The 21,125-nt window shown below is 38.1% G+C and overlaps 1 protein-coding gene across 4 annotated transcripts in view; it reads left to right on the top strand.

Moving 5' to 3' along the window:
• pot1 (protection of telomeres 1 homolog) overlaps positions 1–21,125 on the top strand; it is a 54,861-nt gene that overhangs the window by 31,719 nt on the left and 2,017 nt on the right. For 3 of the 4 annotated variants that reach the window (XM_084934307.1, XM_084934310.1, XM_084934308.1), the window contains exons 11-17: positions 17,035–17,216; positions 17,898–17,995; positions 18,716–18,742; positions 19,063–19,219; positions 19,581–19,789; positions 19,916–20,051; positions 20,712–20,794. In XM_084934307.1, the coding sequence (XP_084790433.1) occupies positions 17,035–17,216; positions 17,898–17,995; positions 18,716–18,742; positions 19,063–19,219; positions 19,581–19,789; positions 19,916–20,051; positions 20,712–20,794 (892 nt within the window). The remainder of the gene's footprint in view (positions 1–17,034; positions 17,217–17,897; positions 17,996–18,715; positions 18,743–19,062; positions 19,220–19,580; positions 19,790–19,915; positions 20,052–20,711; positions 20,795–21,125) is intronic. The other variant, XR_014800723.1, reaches the window with a different exon arrangement.

The raw sequence follows: 21,125 nt of genomic DNA on the forward strand, positions 1-21,125 counted from the left end.
ATCACTCTGGGTTCTTGGCTAGCTTGGCGTTAGCATGCTGTCTGTGCAGAGGCTTGCAATGAGCCGATGCGTTAGCAGCATAATGCAGTTTGCATTTCACCATTGTACTCTTGTCCTTTTATGCAGTAAAAATAAAAGTAATGTCCATATCCACTATGCAGACTGGGCCACTATTTTTCTGCTCCCGCACATGAAATGAAATCAGCTGATTCTAGCACAAGTGCAAGTGGAACCGATAAGCAGGATCAATAGGCAGGCAAACTAACAGTTCAGAGAAATTGAACTACAGGATGATGCTATTCCTATGGAGCATTAATGGCAAGCAACAAGAAACAGTTTTTTTTTTATCATTATTGCATATGGAACTGAAAAATCCTTTTTCTTTTTTTTTTCAAGGGAGTTTGTTTTGGGGTCTGCCTCAAATGGCAGTTCTCCTGGACTGCATTTTCAAGCCACATTGTTAGTGTTTTGGCCCATGTTATTTTTCTGACCCCCAAGGGACTGTACCTGGTTGAAGCTGAGTTGATAAGTCATTAACCAAGTTTGGTAAAAATGGATAACAAAGACAAACATCAACAACATGATGGAGAGATACACTTCAATTACTCCTATAACTGGAGGTGGGGCCTAGCAGACAACTACTAGCTACAGCTAACCAATGTTAGCACATGTCATAGAGACTGCACTGCTAACTGAAAGCTTTACCGAATGGATAAGTTATGAAAAAACACACTCATCCACCATACATCCATTAGGGGGAAATTAGGGAATAATATAGCTATATAGACGCTTCTTTCGTTGGCTGGTCCTTTTTAGAGGTACAAACTAGTATCTCGAACCAACAACCTTCTGACTAGGAAATGACCTGTTCCATCTCCTGAAAGCCACCCCGTGTTTTTATTTAGACATTTCATCTAGATCCTTCATGGTGGTTTCTTAATGAGGGCTGAAAGCCATGATTTGAGATCTCGATTTCTCCACGAGAAATACTTAATGAAACTGGGATTTGTGTTTTCTGTGTGTACCTGCATTCACCTTTTTGGAATCTCAGTATTTTTTTTATTTTTCATGCATGTTGTTTTGGAAGCAGGTTGCTCATATTCATTATGAGAAATATATTTCTATTTGAACAAAAGCTTACAGACATGCGTAATAATAGAATTTTAAATCTTCATTTCTTCATTAGTCCATCTAAAAGCAATACTGCAGTAATTTTCATTTTTTATTTTTTTATATTTTGTAACTCAGTATAATGTTTATGAGCAGACAGTGGGAGCTGTTTCTTTCTGTGGAGAACTCAGTGAATTGCCACTTTTAATGTGACTGGAAATGATTGAAATTGCTCTGATGTTCTTTAATATTTAATTTACCCAATTTACCAACGGTTTGCCCCAGTGAAGCCAATTTCCTTTCAGTAAATTTCTCTCTAAGAAATGATTGTCTGTCAGTTGTTATAATCAGTAAAATTTTAAGTCTGTCAGGCTGAGTTAGTCAAGGCTATTCTACTATTACACATACCAGCGCATGTAAATGTTTTAAAACACCTAATCAAAGCAGTTAAAGAAATATTGAAATTATGTTGAATGAGACCATCTCCACACCAGTCTTGTTGATTGCAATATCCATTGCTTGTTATAAATGTTGTGGAGTGGAACAATTAATTTAAAATTAATAGTATGCATTTATTTATTTATTTGTTTGTTTTTATGATGTGACAATTGTGGAAACACAAACACTGCAAAATCCTGTCACTGACAGCATTGACATTTGGTTAATTAAAGAGTGAAAAGCTTTTTTTTTCCTTTTAGGTCATTAAAATGAAGAAAAAGATACCCATTTCAATACAAATTTAGCAGAAAATAAATTTTTACTGAAATATTTATCCCTACATCTTTGTTTCTGTGAATCAGTGTTGTTTACTGCTGTAACACTAAGCTGGTCAAAAATGTGGGAGGTCATAAGCTCATTTAGCATATTACATTTAATTATGTCAATTTCCTGTATCTGTCATAGATCAAAACATTACCCAGAATTCAAATGTCGAACGTCATATTTACATGCAAGTTGGGTCATGGTCTAAATTGTGGACCTAGTTTGGACATCGTATCGATGTCCAGAATTGGTTATGGATTGTTTGATTGATTATTTGATATGGCGATTCTAATTAGTGCAAATGTAGGTTATTCAAGGACAAATATAAATTATTGGAAATCCACATTCCTAAACCCCTCACTAAGAACATACATTAAATAAAAAAAACTTAAGCTGATTCCTATGTTATGCAATAAGTGAGCCCACACTTGATCCAGGACTTGAGTTTTGTCTGCTTTCTTCATTTCGTTGAATTAAAGCCAAACTTCAGAATAGTGTGCATCCAACTGTGTTTACTTTTGAAACCCAGAGTCTATCAAAGACTTGATGTGTCTGTAAAATTTCATTTGTTTTTAAACATGTTTAAACCCTCAAAAAGGTTCATTTGACAAAGTAATGATAAATAGAGCAGATAAAATAAAATGAACTGTTTCTTTACTCTGTGGTTTTATATCATTGCCAGCATGATATAATGATTGAACTCATAGTAGCTTAAACTATGTAGAAATGGAGGGAAACTGGGATGCAGCCATTTGATTTCTTTAATGGTCAATTCTTGAAACGCTGTGAGGGGAAAAAAACTTTGCTTGCTTGAAGAAATAACTATGACAATGTGAACAAAACAATCAGTGTGTGCTCAACTCCTGCAGCTTCAACTCATTATATAATTTTTAGCGCTCATGCTTGACGAACTAAACATTTCCATGTCATTGAATCTTTTTGGGAATTGCGAGGTAGGGGGAGGAGGGGGTGTACTGATGCAGACACCCTTCACTCCTGCAATTTTTCCTGTTTAGAGATGACACCATTGCGAAAATTACGCATTTATGTCGGCTTGGGGAGCGATTAGTTCTTTTCAGCACTCTAGCTAGGCCAACAAAGAGTCCGAGCTCACTTGAGCCAAGCGTTGCTTTAACTTTAATCAGTAATGACTTCATGAATTTCTTCACAAATAAAATTTTAACCATTAGAGAAAAAGTGACTCATAACCCTCTTCTAGACATGTCATACAGCCGCTTTCAGTACTATTGAAACTAGCTAATTACTATTATTTTCACCTTTTAATCTCAGATTTTTCTAAGGTAAGTTAAATAATCATATAATGAAAATTAAATTCAATTGAATGTTTTGCATTGTACTAGTTGTATTAGTTTAAGAAATGACGACTGGCAAATGGCTAATATAGAGTTAGGTTCTACTACCCAGGAAGTGCTCATTGGCTAAAGACTTGTTAATCACAGTGAGATGCACCTTGCTTATTATGCCAAAAGTGGTGATGGCAACAATAATCTTAAGGGGATTTCACAAACCAATAGGTGATGTTATGGAGCCTGTTTCGTCTTGTAAATTTAATATGGGTAAGATTGGTATTTTAAAGAAGCCAGATGCATTAAAGACAATTAAATAATAATAGGATTTATAGGATTTATTTTTCCACCGTGGTAGTTTACTGGACAAGTGACAACATAACTTACTACTATATAAACTAGCTGATTTCGAAGGAGCTCTTTGAATTAAAAAAAAAAATCACTAGATGATTCAGAAACAAAAAAAATGCTTCTATTTCTTGTGGTCTTGTTTAACTTAGGTCTCAGAGTACATTTGATGTATTTGAATTGTGGTGTACTTCCTTTGGTCACAGCCCCCGTCTCCCATTGAGTTGATGTTCCAGCACAAAGAGCTCCACTGTCGAGTCATGCTGTATCTCTCTGGCTTTTAAAATCCATTTCCTGCAGCTCCATAAATAAGCCATTTTGAAATGAACAGTTTCTTCTTCTCAGTGAAGGCAAAAGTTGCTTTTTTTGGCTGCTTTCATGGGCTTCTGATGCTCAATAAAGCCCAAAGCAATCTTTTGAACTTTACATAGTCTTTTTATGGAGCGACCAAGCAGCATTAATACCATAAGACGGCGGCAGTGGCGTCTTGGCTGTCGGGTGGTGAGCAGACAGTGGAGTGTTTAGTTTTCGTACAGACTCAAAGAGGATGCCAGAGGCTTCTCCACTCTGTTTATTTGGCCTCTTTTAAAGGAAAATGATTTGTTTGCAGGGGAAGCAGCAGGGTACTATTTTTCTGTCAGAGGCCGATCACTCTCTGAGCTCTGGACCAGTGCATTGAGTTCTATATCCCATGAAAGCCCCATTTGGCCCCATATAGATAAATGTTACCCCTTCTTTGCAGAATTGTTTTAATTCAATCACATTGGAGATGTTTTAAGTATGAATGGCCTGTTTAAGGTCAGGCCAAAGCATCTTAATCAGATTTAAGTCTTGATTTTAACTAGGCCACTCGAGAACCTTAATTTTCTTTAGCTTCTTTTTTTTTTTTTTTTTTATTTCAGTTTGCTGTCTTTCTGAATATCCCAAGTGAATTTTAGATTTGATGCACAGCATTTTTTGCAGCATTTTGTATGGTAAAAAGCAGAAGTTATGTTTCCATCAATTACAGCAAGTCATCCAGGTCTTGAATCAGCAAAGCAGCCACAGACTATTACACTACAACCACCATCATGTTTTACTTTTTGCATGATTTTCTTTTTATGAAATTCTGTGTTAGTTTTATGCCTTGCAAAAAATTTGTCTCATCAGTCAACACAGTATTTCTTTCAAGTCTTGAGGATGATCAAGTTATTTTTTTGGCAAGTGTGAAATGGGTCTTTGTGTTCTGTGTAGTCAGCAATGCTTTTTTGCCTTGAAACTCACCAAAAGTATGGGAAATCTTTTACAGACAGATACATTGTTTCTCAGTTTTTTTCTTTAGATGTGACATTATTTACTGCTTTTTGAGGGTTTTTTTTTTTAACACACTTCAGTTAATCAGTTTATGTGATTTCTTAATTCAGCATATCCCTGCAGTAATAAGGCCTGAGTGTGGCTAAATAAATGGAGCTCAGCTTAACAAAAATGTGGTTTCAGGGCATATTTGTCTTATTCTGAAATGTGTTTCTGAAACATTTGAGTGTAACAAATGTGCAAAAAACTAAAACATCAGGAAGGAGGAAATATCTTTTCACAGTAGTACATTTTAGGAGTTTCCTAGAGTAGTTTTAGATTGAGTAATAAAGTGTGGCTAACAGTTGGTATTCAAGGTAAGAGTCATATAGATAGATCACTGATGTTTTGCTTCCAGGAAAACTACTCCTATATTGATGTCAGTTTCTATAAGTATAGTTTCAATGTTCATTCAACACTCCTCTGTCATCTTTTGGAGGTAAACAATGAAATTTTAGGTACAGGAAAACTGGGCTAAAGATTTCAAAATTTCAACAACACTTGTCATGTAAGAACACCACTTTACTGGAAGACCATTATATCATGGTAGGTCTTACATAAATTTTGCTAATTGGAGTTATGAGTTGGATGTATAACTTTGTTTAAGCACGTGTGGGGCTTGCATAGTCTTCTCTGGAATTCCATTACTTGCGTTGTTGCGTTGAAGATGTTCTTCTGAAGGAACTCCCCGATGAAAGTTGGATATTATGGACCACTTGAACAGCAGAGTTTAGAGCACAATAGAATGATATTGTTGATTCATCTGTGGCATGCAGGTTCATCTGATCCTTATGGAGAATAGAATTATTTGATGTAGTCATTGGTCTATCAGTAATAAACTCACAAAATGTGAATTTATGTCTTCTGATTGGAGTTGACTTCATTGACATTGAAGCTAATGTCAATGTTGTCTATTTTATGCCAGTTTCTGCACAGAGCTTAGCCAGTTTATTCTTCAGGACAACCATTTTGTCTTTCAATTAAGTGTCGGAATTGCTTATTAATTACTGATAGCTTTCAGCTTGTGTGATGACTTTCCATGCCTTTTCACACTTCCCATCTTTACGCGTTCAATATTTTTTCCCTGTTTCATTTCTGATTATTATATACAATTTATGGACATCTAGAGTTTAATTTATTTTCATGTGTAGATTGGATGGGTTGTTACTGACATTTGGGGAGAATTTCAGATGTAAACATAGAAATATGTTTGCATAGAAAATTGCTGACAATTTGCTTAATATTAAATTACCAACTGTTATCACTGTAGTATCACTTATCAACCTGGTTGATAAGTGAGGGACACTGAGTCACGCTTCACTGATAGTTCTTTGTTCATACAATTCAATTATGGCTTTCCTAGCTCTTTGGTAAATACTCTTTGGTCTACAAATAAGTTTGCTAGTAGATTGTGATTTATCAGTAAGATTAAAATTTTAAGGTCAGTGGCAAGTTACCAATATGTTTCAGTAATGTATGCACTCCCAGTTTCGATGTAAACAAAACCATAGCGAAGATAGCCCATACTGAAATATACTGTAATGCCAAAAGTAATCACTCACCAATCCATATCATTTAATTCAGGTGTTCCAATCACTTCCATGACACTTCCATGACTGTGTGTAATACCAAACACATAGGCATGGTGACTGCTTCTACAAACATTTGTGAAAGAATGAGCCACTCTCATGAGCTGAGAAAATTTCACGACTGGACAAGTTGTTCAGGCGGCATCCTATTATGGCACCATGCTGGAATTACCTCAGTCAACAAAGTTGTAGACGACGTAAAATCACAGATGCTTAGGCATATAGTATACAGATGTTGCAAACTCTCTGCAAGAGTCAAGCACTACAGACCTCAAAACCTAATGTGGCCTTCAGATTAGCTTAAAAATGTATAGAGAGCTTCGTGGAATGGGTTTCCATGCCCAAGCAGCTTCATCCAAGCCTTGTATCACTAAGCGCAAAGCCTCGGATGCAAACTCTAGAACAGTGGAGACTTGAAATAATATTAAATCTTATGGATTAAGAATGTGATGTCGCTCAAGTTCACATCTGTGGAAAAACAGACAAGCAAATACTTTTGACAGTTTATTGTAGGCACATTAGGAACACTGTAGTATTTCAACTTTGTTACTAGCAATTTACGAACTCTATGCTTGGTGTATAACTGAGGGTCTATTTAAATGTTTTGTCTTGTGCTGGTCTCTAAGAACTTGAAACCCAGGTCTTATACTGGATTCTTTTTACCTGAGAAGTTGGATGTTGGACCTGGAAGTGACATCACACTCCAGCAAGGCAAAGGCGCCCGTGTATCACCAGCACTACCTAGTCTATTTGTTTTTTGTTTTGTTTTTTTGTCCAAAGCAGAGCTGCGTCATGTCTAGAGACAAAAACCAATCAGTGCTCTGTGTGCTCAAGCCGGCCAAAAATACACAATGTTATAAGCAGACTCCCACAGTTTTACTAATGTTCATGTGTATACAAAGTCAGTCTTGGCCGGCTTCTCCAACTAAATTGGATATCTGACTTGTGGAGGCATGTCATCTGAGAAGTTGGAGACGGAGTACAGGTTTTCCGATTTACCATTTGAACGGGAATGCAGCATTATCCTAATAGTCTGGGGAGTTGTGTAAAAATAAGATAAAGAAGCATGAAGTTGTGAAATTTGACATGGTCTGATAATATCTTACCTTAAGAGGTAAATAAATGGATAGTCATGCCTCTAACCATCACGCCTCTTTCTCAACAGTTTGTTTCTTGTCCTTGTCTTGCTTCCCTCAACCTCAACCCCAGTGAGAGGGGAGGAGACAGAGGCAGATGGCTGTCCCTCCCTGATCCTGGTTCTGCCAGGTGTTTCTTTTGTTTTATAAGGGAGTTTTTACTTCCCACTGTCACCAAGTGCTTACCCATAGAGGGTTTTATGGTTGTTGTTGAGGTTTTCTCTTTCTCTTTCATTTTCTGTTCTTTTCATATTATTGTAGGGTCTTTAACTTAAGGCACTCTTAATAGCGCCTTCATTCCTGTTGATGTGAGGAAAGTAAATATGACAGGAACGGAAGCCAAAATCGGAAGCAAAGACTTTGCCAAGTGTTTTTTTTTTTCCAGTTTTTTCCAAAAAAGTCTCAAGTTTTCTAACAGTTGCAACTTCTCTCTCTGTATATCTATAAGCTTCTGTACTGGAATATCATTAAAGTGGTGGTAAAAACCAACATGATCTTACACTTTTGTCTTCAGCACAATGCACCAGGTTACAAAATTGAGAGGTGCGCAATCAGCCAAAGCCACATGATTTGACGTAAAACTCAGGACGTTCAGTGACCACGAAGGACCAGGCTACAACAAAAACAATAAGGATGAAGGGAAAAGGTAATGGTCTGGTCAGTTGGCAGATCAAAGGTTCAATCGTATGAAACAAAGGCAAATGCTCACATCCAGGAGGTGAGGAGCTTCCTTCCTGTATAAAGGAATAGCTAAAAAAAGCTTTTCTTATATCATGTCTACATGCCAAATTATCCTTCTGAGATTAGTTATCCTCCAAAGAATGCACAAAATGGTTTACTGAAAAATGATAAATGTAAATGAAAGCATGCATTTGTTGACGTGAGAGAATAGCTTCAGCACCTTTTGTACGCACTGCGACCTTAGTCTTCTGACCAGATGAGTTAGGTTCTTGTCTAAACATAGTGCTGTTTTTCTCAGCTGCTCATTGTAATCATACCTGGGGTCTCTGGGCTGCTGCACAGGATTTAATGTGTGCATACAAACAACAAGCTCGAGTGGGCCACATCTGAGTCGACACCGCATGACACTGCCGTTATTTGTCCTTCCTTCTGTCCTCTGGTGATTTCCCTCACTCTTCCAGCTTTAGTCACCCTCTCGTTTCTCGCTACACTTTTTTCCAAACACTAACTGTGGTAAATTCTTTTAAACTGTCATGTAGCAATAAGAAAACACTGCCATCTTCAGAGTACTTTGTTTCTTCTATCTCACGCTGCTAAATATTCAGGTCTTTGGAGACCAAACAAAACTGAGACTCTGCAATCAAAAATACTCTGTATGTGGTCTTACTGGCTACCTTCTCCCCCAGTGGCAGTTATATGATCTTAATAGTAGTTTTTATTTAAACATAGTGTTTTTCTATGCTCTTAGGAAGTGCTCCTGACCTTGTAGAGTGGTTGAAGTAAATTTAGGTAATAATGGTTACTGCAAAGGTTAAGATATATTTTTTGACATCTTTTAATCAGTAGGTGAAATTAAAATGGCACGTAGGCATTGTACGTGGTCATGTGATAAAAGGAGATTGATATATGGTAGAGAGAGAGTTATCGAAAAAAGGTTTATTTACATCTATCTGACTTCTTTGCTCAAGGCTGCTGGCACATGGTGTGCTGTGGTATCATTTTTGTTTGTTGTGCATGAATGCAGGAGCTTAGAGATTCCCACATGACACAGAGGAAGACAGCAGTGACAGTTGGTAAAGACATCTATTGGTTAAATAAGCTAACTGCACTTGATGAATGCCTGGCAGCACATATGAACCAGCTAATGGACGAGATGCAACCGGAATGGCTAACTGAAAGCCAGACAGTTATGATCCCCAGAGAAACCATCCCATCCAGCCAGTCCTGGCGTCATAGTGGCTTAAATGAACAGGCACATGATTCAGTACATGAGGGGCCCAGAAAGGAATTGTTAGACACACCAGATACTGGTAGACAGAGCAGTCAATCGAGACTGTAAGACCATACTGACCAATCTGTGCACTGCCTGGATTGATTACAAAAAGGCTTATGACTCAATGCCTCACATGTGGATCCTGGAATGCTTAGGGCTATACAAGAAATTAATTGGGGATGTGAAGAACAACACTAGAGGCCAACTTCAAGGTAACTGCACAAGTCACCATCAAGTGCAGGATTTAGCAAGGAGCCTGATGCTCACTTTGTTCTGCATAGCCCTGAATTGCTCATTAACAAATATTAGGAAATATTAGCCATGCAGCACTCCAGCCAGGAGTGATCACTAGGATCTACAGCAGGGTCGGCAACCCTAGGGTTAACTGTTGGCACGACCATAGCTGGACTGGCCATTTGCTCAGAGGGACGATGATTTTTTTCTTCTTTGTAACGGTATAAGCAATGAAAGGTGGTGGATTGGCCAGATGCTGGCTGGTGTGTAAAAATAACTCAGTTGTTTGGTGGTGGCTATGGCGGAGCTTCCACAGATTCAGTAACAGCAAGTGGTGGAGGCCAGCAGGTGGATGAAAGAAAGGGGAGGCAAGAGGAGAGCCCCGAGGCAGCCGCCGGTCCGAGTGTCAGGTGAACTGAACTTCAGGTAAGAAGTTATGACCTGCAGTCTATCTGGGTCAGATATAAACCAAGTTTAGGTGGAGATTATTTTCGTTGTGCTGACTTTTCACAGTCAGTTACAATAACTCGTACTGCGTACTAGCTAGCATGACGGAGTTTATATACTGCTGGGTGGGTGCTATGATGTTACTGATAGTGAACTTTATTTTATTCATAAGGTTAGTTAGTAGAGTTGCCAATCGTCCTGTAAAAAGACGGAATCGTCCCATATTCAGAGAAAATATTACGCGTTTCGTATTGAGCTGAAAAGGAACACAGATTGTCCCGGACTTCAGCTACAATGAAAAAGACACAAAGCTGGATTTATTCTGTCGTTACGCTGTCTAGTCAAATTCCCGGGACGATTTTTTTAGTCCCAGTCCAGCCCTGGGCATGACACGCAGTGAATTAATCTGAGAAGGTGCATTAAAAAATAATTGGCCGCGCCAGCGGCGCACATCGCAAATTAGTTCGCATAGACACATTAGTTGTGCTTCTTCTTAATGACGGTATCTTAGCTAACAACCCCAAGTACCAGATTCAACTTGTAATTGGCTAAAAATCACTTAGCCTACTGGTGAGAGGGACGTTGTTAGCTTTCCACATTTCGACACTTCAAATGCTTCAGGAGCTGTCCACTCAGCACAGCATCAGCACCACGGAAATACACAAATACATCCGAGACGGAATTCACAAGGCGTTTTTGGGACTTTCAGGTGTATGGATCAATGTTTTATTTTCTGATCAAACCAGAAATCTTTAATGAGCAGCTAGATTTGTCTCACATTAACTGGCTGAGTTAATGCAACTTTAAAGCAGCTGGAATCCATAGATGTGCGTGTTCATGGAGCTTGCATTTTCACCTGCTGTGCATCACTACCTGGCAAGTTTAACTGTCTTCAGAACATTGCAGAGGCCTTATTGACAGTATTTGGTTTGTGGGATTATAATATTACCTTATGCCATGTTATACCCCTAATTAAAGATGGTGAATTATTATGTAGTTTTAGTTTGCATTATTCTCCTGAATTAGAAGAAGGTGATAACTATTACATTTGTTAAACTGATTTGCATTACATTAGACTGCTGATTGATTGTGAATGAATGATATTGTTTTATGATGCATTGTACTGCTGAGTTACAAGAAATATTGTTCGCAGAAAGTCATCGCCTTATTTGTCTGATTAGAAGAGAACAGAACATACTGGAGAGGTTTTCTGCCCCATCTCAGCAGGAGCAGATAAACAGGGAGCCAAAGTCGTAGCTTAGGCGCCGTGTGAGAGAAAGAATGTGAATGTTTAGGCTCTTATGATTAGGTGGGGGCCACTAGAGGCTATAAGAGTTTGATCAATGCTCCACCATTTTGAGATCTGATGCTGTCTGCGTACGGTGTCCATCTCCCACGCGTGTATTCATTAAATCATCGTTTGACTCAACCCGGCCGGACCAGTGTTGTTATTTTGGTTTTCCTCTTGTATCCATCTCCAATATTTTGAATCCGTAACAGGTTCTACATATCTGTGTGAGCAGATTTTCTCTCCCATGAGTGTCCTCAGGTAACCGTCTGAATGCTGGACACTCGGAGACCTGTGTCTCTAAGTGGGAGACCAGAGATCACATTAACATGTGTATCCCTGTATTAACAAACATGCCATTTTGGCCCAGTTTATTTTTCTTATCATTGTTGTGAGGAGACCATAAATAGCTTTTGTATTTTCTGTTGTACAGTTCATTTGCTGTTATGGAGTCTTTGTTATGGATAAAAAGTGTCTTTTTTTTGTTTCAAAATAGCTGATAACTATTCGCTGATAGCTGCCAACATCTGCGAACAAATATAATTCTATAAAGTGGTTCTATATAGTGTGTAACTGTTAATAAAGAGCGTTATTAAATTTATTGCTAATGCAATCATATGGCACACTGACTTCTGAGGAAATTTTAGATGGCACTCGTCATCAGAAAGGTTGCCTACCCCTGATCTACAGCAACGACATCAGAATGTCACCTGGACTGGAGAAGTGTTGCTGGATGGTAATAAAGAGAGGGAAGGTAGTCAGAAATGAGGGAATTGCGCAAAGGCAACATTGCAGATACTGAGGATAGCTACAAGCAATGTTCCCTCTAAACTGCGTGCGTGCGCAATCGCGCAATGCTGGCACGGTCTCTGCGCACAGAAAATCTGTGTTGCGCACAAAAAAATCTCACCTGAATCGCAATTAAAATAAATACGTTAACAATTCATTCTGTTTTGCAGTGTGAGTAAGTAAGTGATCGGTGTCTGGCTGCTCCAGCCAATGATGCGATTCACATTCGTATATATGCAGCTAATAGATGACAGGCTATGACAGCGTCCTTATGTGCCGACACCGGTGTTTTAGCTAGCAAAGCGGCTGATGAGGAGTGAAGCCACGTTAATGAAAACGTGTACAACCAGTGAGCAGGACAGATGGAACAATTGACGGAAAAAGTGTGGACTTTATACCAGTTTTTGAATTGTGTTGATAGGCCACGTAAAACCAGAGTTATGATAAAAAATATTGCAATGTTTGTTTTTTTTCTGAATACTATTATTGTTTATATTTACTGCAGGAAGAAACGTTTAAAACGGCATTTTATAAGGAAAGTGCTCGAAAGCACTCTCCGCCTGTGAGCAAAAACAAAACCAAAAAAAACCCCACCTTTTCCTATTGGTGGAAATATTTACCATGTCGACCAATCAAAAAGTGATATGGCAACATGGCATTTAGTTGTTTAGGAAGTTTTAGGGGTGTTTTGAGATGTGAGAGATTTACGACGTTTAACGTGTTTGGAGTCTAAAGTTAGTGTGTTGTCTTGTGTACACTGAAAAAAAGGGATTGGCCAGCTCTTGGATTTACGCAAGCATCTTGTGTGTATTTAACACAATTGCCTCATGCTTTAAAGTTAAGTTTAACTATATAGTGTAGAAACTACATGATATGCAAAGAGGCTAGATTAAATTGTTCATATCATGTTCAAGTGAAGTAAGTCAATAATATAGCAATGTTAAATCCTGCGACACTGCACGGGTTTCAGACTCGCGCTCTTTGGATCGGGGTTTCAGGAAGGCATCCATCTCAGTCAAGTCGAGCAGCCACCTCTACTTTTTTTGGTATACCGAAAAAGTAAATTGGGTGGTTGTTACATTAAAAAAGTCTAACTTGTAATTTGAACACAATAATTTCATGTTTCTATGAATGTAATTAAATCATGAAGAATCTGTATGAAATTCAACAACTTAATTTGTTCATGTTGAGATGACATGATACAATCTAGTAAGAGTGGTTAGTTGCTGAACTCATGAAATTCACAAGATCGCACAAGATTTCAAACTGCAGGAAAATCACTGGAGTTATAAGAGGCAGACAACTACACACACACACTACGTGCATGCTATTGCTATTTGTTGTGGATTAACCTGTCAAGGACAAAAACAAAAAAATTCTGCATCAAATACAGGAAATCATAGCTTTCCTGAATTTCCTACATTGTTGGCATGGTGGTTAGTGCTGTTGCTTCACAGTAAGAAGGTCCTGGGTTCAAATCCACATTCTGGCTAGTTTGCAGTGGTTTCTCTCTGGGTATTCTGGTTTCCTCCCACAGTTAAAAGTCATGCAGTTAACTGGTGATTCTAAATTACCCGTGAGTGTAAGTGTAAATGGTTGTTTGTTTCTATGTGATAGACTGGTGAGCTGTCCAGGGTGTACCCTGCCTCGTAACCTATCACTTCAGGGTTATTTCCCAGCCCCCCCGCAACCAGGATAAAGATAGGAGGATGGTAGTTGTTGTAGACCCATTCAATTTTTATGGTAACCAGGATCTAGACTTTGTTGAACATTATGTAAAATGAAGACAACATGTAGTATTTAAGTGACCAAGTAGTATTGGTGTAAAAGTTATTGAATAGTGTTGAAATAAAATGACAAAATTGTGAAGGATTAAAACATTCCAAGAGCTCAACTTACTTCATCTTAACATGTTTCAATCGCGTTTTATGAACACAAAATGCACAGGTTTACTGAATATGAAAAGGTTGTGCTGATTTAACTCAGTTGTTTAAGTTTCTGCCAAAGCAAACAATTTGTGTGCAACCAATGTCCAGTAAATCCAAGTAAATCCAACATGGCCTTTTTTTCAGTGTAGTTAGTGTGTAGTGTAGTCAATAGATTTGTTGTGTGTGTCAGAACAACGAGGCGACTGCTGGGTGTTACAGGTGTTACAGGAGTGACACATCTCCTGTTGTCAGGCCTGCAGGTATCAGGCTGTTGTTCTCCTTTATCTCATAGTGGACAGAAATTTTTTGGAGTGGCACAAATAATTTGTGTGGCTTCTTATTTGATGCAGAACAGCTGATTGTTCTGTAAATAGTTTGAAATGTTTATTTTAAAAAAATGCATTGGCTGCATTTTTAGGTAAACAGCTGCAAAAAAAAACTTGTTGTTTGCATAATTCAGTTACTTTTTTGAAGAAGTAACTATATAATTAATTGCCCAACATTGAGTTACAGGACTCTCTCCCAGACCACAGACTCATACTCATAATACAAGTCAGAGCTTTATAATAAAAAAAGAAAGAAAGTTGTGTTTTCAAAATTGGAGTTCAATTTTCTTTGCTTTTTTGCTATAGTTTTCATTTTTGAAAACCTTGTTAATGTGATAACTCAAGAAGGAAGTCACCTAGGGTTTTCAAATAAGTATCATAGGTGCATCTACTAAAAATCTCAGTGACGTTAAGTTTTCTGAAAATCTTGTGAACACAGTAATTTGAGTAAGATGTCACCTAGGTTTTTCTAATTGATACCAACAGGTGCATCTACAGGAAGGTTGAGAGGTAGCACTGGCGGCCAGTGTTTTTTATGCTTATAACTGTGAGGTGCAAAATGAGGTTACTGAACTATGCAGGAAATCATATTGTTACATTATTGCTATTCATTTACTTATTTGTTAATTATTTAATAAATTTTTTAAGTTTTCATTTTCTTGGACAATGGAGAAGGGCGACAGGAAGGTGGGGGGAGAGAGTGATGGAGAATGAAAGGAACTCTAACCTTAAGTACAAGTTTCCTACTCCCACCCATTGTCATAATTGTCTGTTTAGCCATTCATTTTCGTAGTCTATGGCTTTCATATCTTTCATATTTGTATCATCTTGTTTTTTGTTTTTCTACACTTTCCTACACATTTTCCTAAATGTTTCTTGCTTTTGCTTCCTGTTTGTTTACATCATAGGTCTTAGGGGAATTTTTGCTTATTTGTCATTAGTATTAATTAATTGTTACTAAATTTTTATTTACAGTGTAATGAATTAGGTTTACATTATCTTCATAGCTTTGTGGCTACAGTGCCTGCGGTAGCTGGTGCATTATCCTGCACATTGCAATGCTTTGCATAGTCAAGTCAAGTCATCTTTATTTATATAGCACATTTAAAAGACATCAAGTGTCGGCCAAAGTTCTGAACAGAGGGATAATATAATAAGGAGAATTAAAATAGAATGAAAACATTAAAGAAAGATTGTAAGACATCCATATATGTTGTCATCCCAGAAGAAGCCGTTCTCATTGCAATTCTTAAATTCTTAATCAAAGCTTAGAACAACTTCGTAGTGATTAGTTGTCACACTCACATGTCTAAGAACAACTGGGCCCAAGCCATAACCAGATCTTTGTGTTGGTGTCAAGGATTCAGGACTTTAATTAGCCTTTGGCCATATGTATGTGTTTAGCTCTCAAAGAGTCAGTGAGTCGCTCAGACACTTGATTACTGAAGTGTTTTTTTGATAATAAAGGTGGAGACAGATTGCTTTTGGATCATCACAGCTGAGAGGGGAGAAAAAACAAAATGACAAACCCCACAAATCCAATGACCAGTCTCTGAATCACTGTCACCACCACTGACTGTAGGTTTGGTGCAACATTGCCATCTGCTGATAAGTAACTGGTATTAAAAAAATATAGCTGGAGGAACATTTTGCAGCTAAGTAGCTTAATTGACAACGGGTCAATAAACACGTTTGGATATAAACAACAGTGTCTTAGAAAGACAGAGAAGTGCTTTTTCAGAAGTAAAATGGCCACAGATTCACCAATCTGGAAAAAAATGTGGGAGAATTTCAGGATAGGGCATTATGGTCGTGCTGTGGTTAGCACTGATGCCTCAAGGCAATAAGGTCCTCAGTTTGAATCTATTATCTGACCCGGATTATTACATTTGGGATGTATGCAGGATTCGACTATATAAACACTGACATGTGTGCACTTTGTATTCATATTATTAACATTCCTTGTGTACATGGTATTAAAGTTTTGAAGGACGTTGAAGTTTTTCAAAAACAACACAAAGCATCCAGGTGTTGTTACGCTGCTGGGACGACAGCTCTCAGAGTTAGACGAGGCTCTATAACTATTTTCTTCCTGTGATTAATGTTCCACATGTCGGCGTCACTGAAGTCGCACCGAACCCTGAGTTGTTACAGATGGTGACTTGCATGGCACCAGCGAGAGAGTGGGAGAATGTTTGTTGTTGCTCAGACTGAAAATAGTTACATCATCTGTTGTTTGTCTTTTGTCTTGCCAAATGTTTTTGTGAAACACTGAAGCCACAATACATTTACAACAAACTTCACAATTGACTTGGCATTTTTGTGCTGATGTCTTCATCTCTCTTGCAGGTTACTAGTTGAAAGCATGTTTTTGTTTTGGTGTTTGTTTGTTTTTTTGTTTTTATAGCATTTCAATACTAAAAAGTTTTGTCTTTTCTGATGTTTTTTTTTTTTTTTTTTTTGGGTGGGGGGGTGTCCCATCAGCCTGGAGTCTTCCTGAGGATCTACAACCTGCGAGCAATTCCAGGATCCAGTAAAGTGCCTGGTCTTACCAGAAGCCAATTACAGGTAGATCACCTGGCTTTTCATCTGCACGGAGGGACGTCGTATGGCAGAGGGATCGGGATTCTTCCTGATAACAGCCCTGACGTGCAGGAGCTGAAGAGGTACGGTGAGAGATGAGAGAAAAATGTGGTTTGTTCCTCGGCTGCAGCAGAGGGGTGGAGCAGTGGGTTCAGGGTGTGGTGTCAGGTGATGACTGACTAAAACAGCTGACCTCCATCATCTTATTGTGATTGTTTGGGTAGTTTGCCGGGACCTGGCGTGAGAGCATTGTGGGGAACGAAGCAGGAAGAGGCAGCTTGCAAGCTGTATGAACTGAAATTGTAAAGCTTTTGTAAACAAACATTTACGTGCATTACAAGTCTGTGTGAGTGGGGTCCTTTTGTCACAGCAGCACTGGACAATATAAAGAAAAATGCATTTATCAGTAACACACAACTGTGCTCCCACACTGTTTTACTAGTAACTATACCAGTTGAGTAAGTAAGATCTACTTTAGACACTTTTTTTGAGAAAAGGTGTCTTGAAAAAAACGTTTTAGGGAAGCCTACTCCATGGTGTACACAGCTGTCCATAACGGAGTATTATCGCCACCAAGACTTAATCTTGGTTAAGAATCAACCCTGTATTATGGATGCTCTTGTTTTTGTCTGTAAACTATCATTTTATTGTAGTATTTGATTCATGTTCCTGGTTTTATTTGCTAAGTGTGTAGTATTTTTTGTCATCTTTGTTTTTGATTGCATCACTAAATACATTTTTTTTCTTTTTATTTCGGTCTATAGAGTTATTGAAGCCTTCCAAGAAAATGATGAAGAAGCACTCTCTGAACTCAACGACTCAGATCTCTTGGAGGTCTGGAAAACTCCACCAGAGTCTCTTGGTACGAATGAGCTCTAGATTTCACACTTCCATATTAACTATGGTCACTGCTGCTCCTACTGATTAAACTTAAATAGATTTCAAACAAGCCTGATTTTACAGGACACTTATATAATCGCTCATGCAGTAATATTATGTGTATAACATTCCAAAAACTGTAAATTCCAAATCCACAATGTTGATTATACCTTTGTTAAAAAAGATGGAAGACATCATAGTTTTGTTTTTATTGTGATTGCGAAAAACAAATATTATGCTGTATTTGAACTTCATGTTTTACCTTAACAGACTTCGAAACATTACAGGAAAATAGGAATAATAATTGAATTCATGACATAGTAACAGTGGTATAGTTTTGTTTTGTTTTTATAAAGTACAGTTAGGGCCAAAGAAGTAAAAGAAGTTTAGTTTTAAAACCCAAATTAATTTACTTTTGTCCTTTGAAAGCTTCTGTTTGTGTAATGCTTGTATAGTGTTTACCTTTTATCTGTACTGAACAGCTAAAGAAATTTATAACTAAAAATGTAGTGTTGAATTTACTTCTATGTAGTTCTTCAGATATTGCTTTACAAACTGTTGTTCAGTACCAAGGAGATGTTTAATTCAGGATAGCGAGCTTGCTGTTGTGTGCTAAATTTAAGCCTGTCCAACTTAATGCTTATTTATTTGCCTTCTTGTGTTTCGTTCCGTCTTTGATGCTTCGATTTGTTCTGTGTTGTAGATGGTGAAACACTGGATTGCAGTACAGGTATGAAATTCGGCACTGCATTGGTAATTGCTAATTGGTTGGATTTGGAAGTGCAGGTAATGTATTATAATGAATATAAAGCAGTAAATTAGGACCAATCCTGTCTAAATAAAAACCCTCAAAGAATGACTCAGTGCATATGATCATTTTTTTTAAAGTAAATCCTTAATTTATTTAAAAAAATGACATCTGTGTATAATTTCTAATCTGGTTTTATATTTATTTACCATTTTAATAATTGTTATCCATTCTATTTACGATTTACTACCAAGTGTTTAATGATGAACATTTTTCCTCTGTGGGTTGGTTTTTGTGTTCAGAGAGAAGCTGTGGCCATGACATGCAGAAGGTGACACTATCTGAAGTTAAGCGGAGTGGCCTGGGTCGAGTTCACCATGTCAGGGCCCAGCTGAAGGCCTATGAACCCCACAGACTGCATGAGGCGCTCAAGCTTTACTGCAGCAAGTGTAAATCAATGTAGGCACATACGCTGTGTTCCTGTTGCTTCATGTGGTAATGTGTAGATTTTAGTGCTGTCAGTGTTAATCTCATTAAAATGACATTAATGCCATAACTGCAAATCTCCGTTAACGAGTTACCGCAGATCGCCCCGCTGGATGGCGCTAACGCATTAACGAGCTAACCACGCTAACGCTTTGACGCCGTCCAGCCCCACGCACGGGTGAGCCGCGGTAACTCGTTATCAGAGATTTTCCGCGTTAATGCAGTTATGGCGTTCATTCATCATTTTAACAAGATTATCGCTGACAGCACTAGTAGATTTTGATTTGATCTCAGATGGTGTTCATATAAAAGTTTAAAATGATGATGATCTCAGGCAGGATGTCCCAGATGATGAGCTGTTGGAAAGTATCTTCTCTGAGGCATCAAAGGACTGTGGACCCTGCAGTCCCCCACCATGGGCGCTCTCTGGACAGGTCAGCCTCCCAAGACACGCCCCAGGTCCCTCAAACCGAGCTCTAACTGTTTACCTGCTCACTCAGCTTATGTTTGAGGGCAAAACCAAGGATGTCATCTTGCTCATGGGTAACAATCCGCAATTATTAGAAAGCATAAAAGCTAAAAACATATCAAAAGAAATATCAAGACTGTGGTCTAGGAATCCTTCCATCATCAAATCCACAAAAACTCCGATATCTTGGTATCTTACAGGTTCAACACTGGAGGAAATATCCCAGCTCATGGCCAGCTACCAGAACATCATCCCCGTAAGGTCATCAGGAGGTCACCTGTCTCTGTTCGACCTATCTGCACCTTTTCTGTTCAGAGGCAGGAAGAGATACTACGGGTCAGAGATAAATCTCACACACTGATAGAGCGCTGGTAGAGCTAAGCAGGAGCTTGATCAGTCATAACAATTCCATCAATATTGACACCCACTAATTATTATTTATACTTTAAAGGTTTTTCAAAATTATATATTAAATGGTTATACGCACATGCAATTTAAAGATTGTAACGAAGACAAATAACAAATAAATAAAACACACCCTTTATAATGACTCAAATACAAGCGAGCGTAGTCATTTTAAAGAGTGTGTTCAAATTTTCTTGACCCTGCCCACTTAAATGATGGATATTGAGAGGCTGTCACAGGCTGTTATTTTCTGTCATTTTTATTTCTTTATTTTTATATAATTAAATATTTTAAGAGAATTCTTAGGAGTAACTCATTCATAACAAAAATACAGAACAGATGATGCTTTTATTAATCCATTATGTCACCACAAGATGAATTTCCACAGTGAGACAGTATGTTTGGTTTTGTGTGTCTGCTGTTGTTGCCTTGTCATTTTTCCTATTCATAAGTTACTGTCCTTAAACAGATTGGCAGTTCAGAAGCTTTTATATAAAAATGTTTTTTGACCTTCAAATTCTGATTCAAACAGTCGTGTTAGTTCTTGGACATGTCGTCATTGTAGTGTGTGTGTGTGTGTGTGTGTTCCAGCTGTAAGCGGTGTTCCAAGGCTGCAGTGAGGGAGCAGAGTTGGGAAGGAGTTGAGATGATAGATGAGAAAATTATCGCTGAAGGTGAGACAGAGCTTGGTTTGAATCATCAGACTGTCGGAGTAAATACTGGCGGTGGAGAAGAGCTGAAAGAAATTAAAACAATAACACAAAATTGCCAATGCTTCATGTTCGTAGGGACCTGTGGGTTTGGTTTTTGTGGGAAGGGCTTTTTTTTAAAAACGTAAGATGAAAGCGGGCTTTGTAGTAAAAATGAATATGAAAAAGTAATCATTTTTTCTCCCGACTATCTTGTGTTTTTTTTTTTACAACTTTTTCATAACTGAAGCCAAAATCATATTTCAACTTCCAAGTTCCAAGCAGCGCACGAAGCCCAAGTGAATAATGTGTGGAC

This window comes from Perissodus microlepis, chromosome 7 (assembly GCF_051167445.1).
Source record: "Perissodus microlepis isolate ML-2025 ecotype Zambia chromosome 7, ASM5116744v1, whole genome shotgun sequence".
In the NCBI taxonomy this organism is placed as follows: Eukaryota; Metazoa; Chordata; class Actinopteri; order Cichliformes; family Cichlidae; genus Perissodus; species Perissodus microlepis.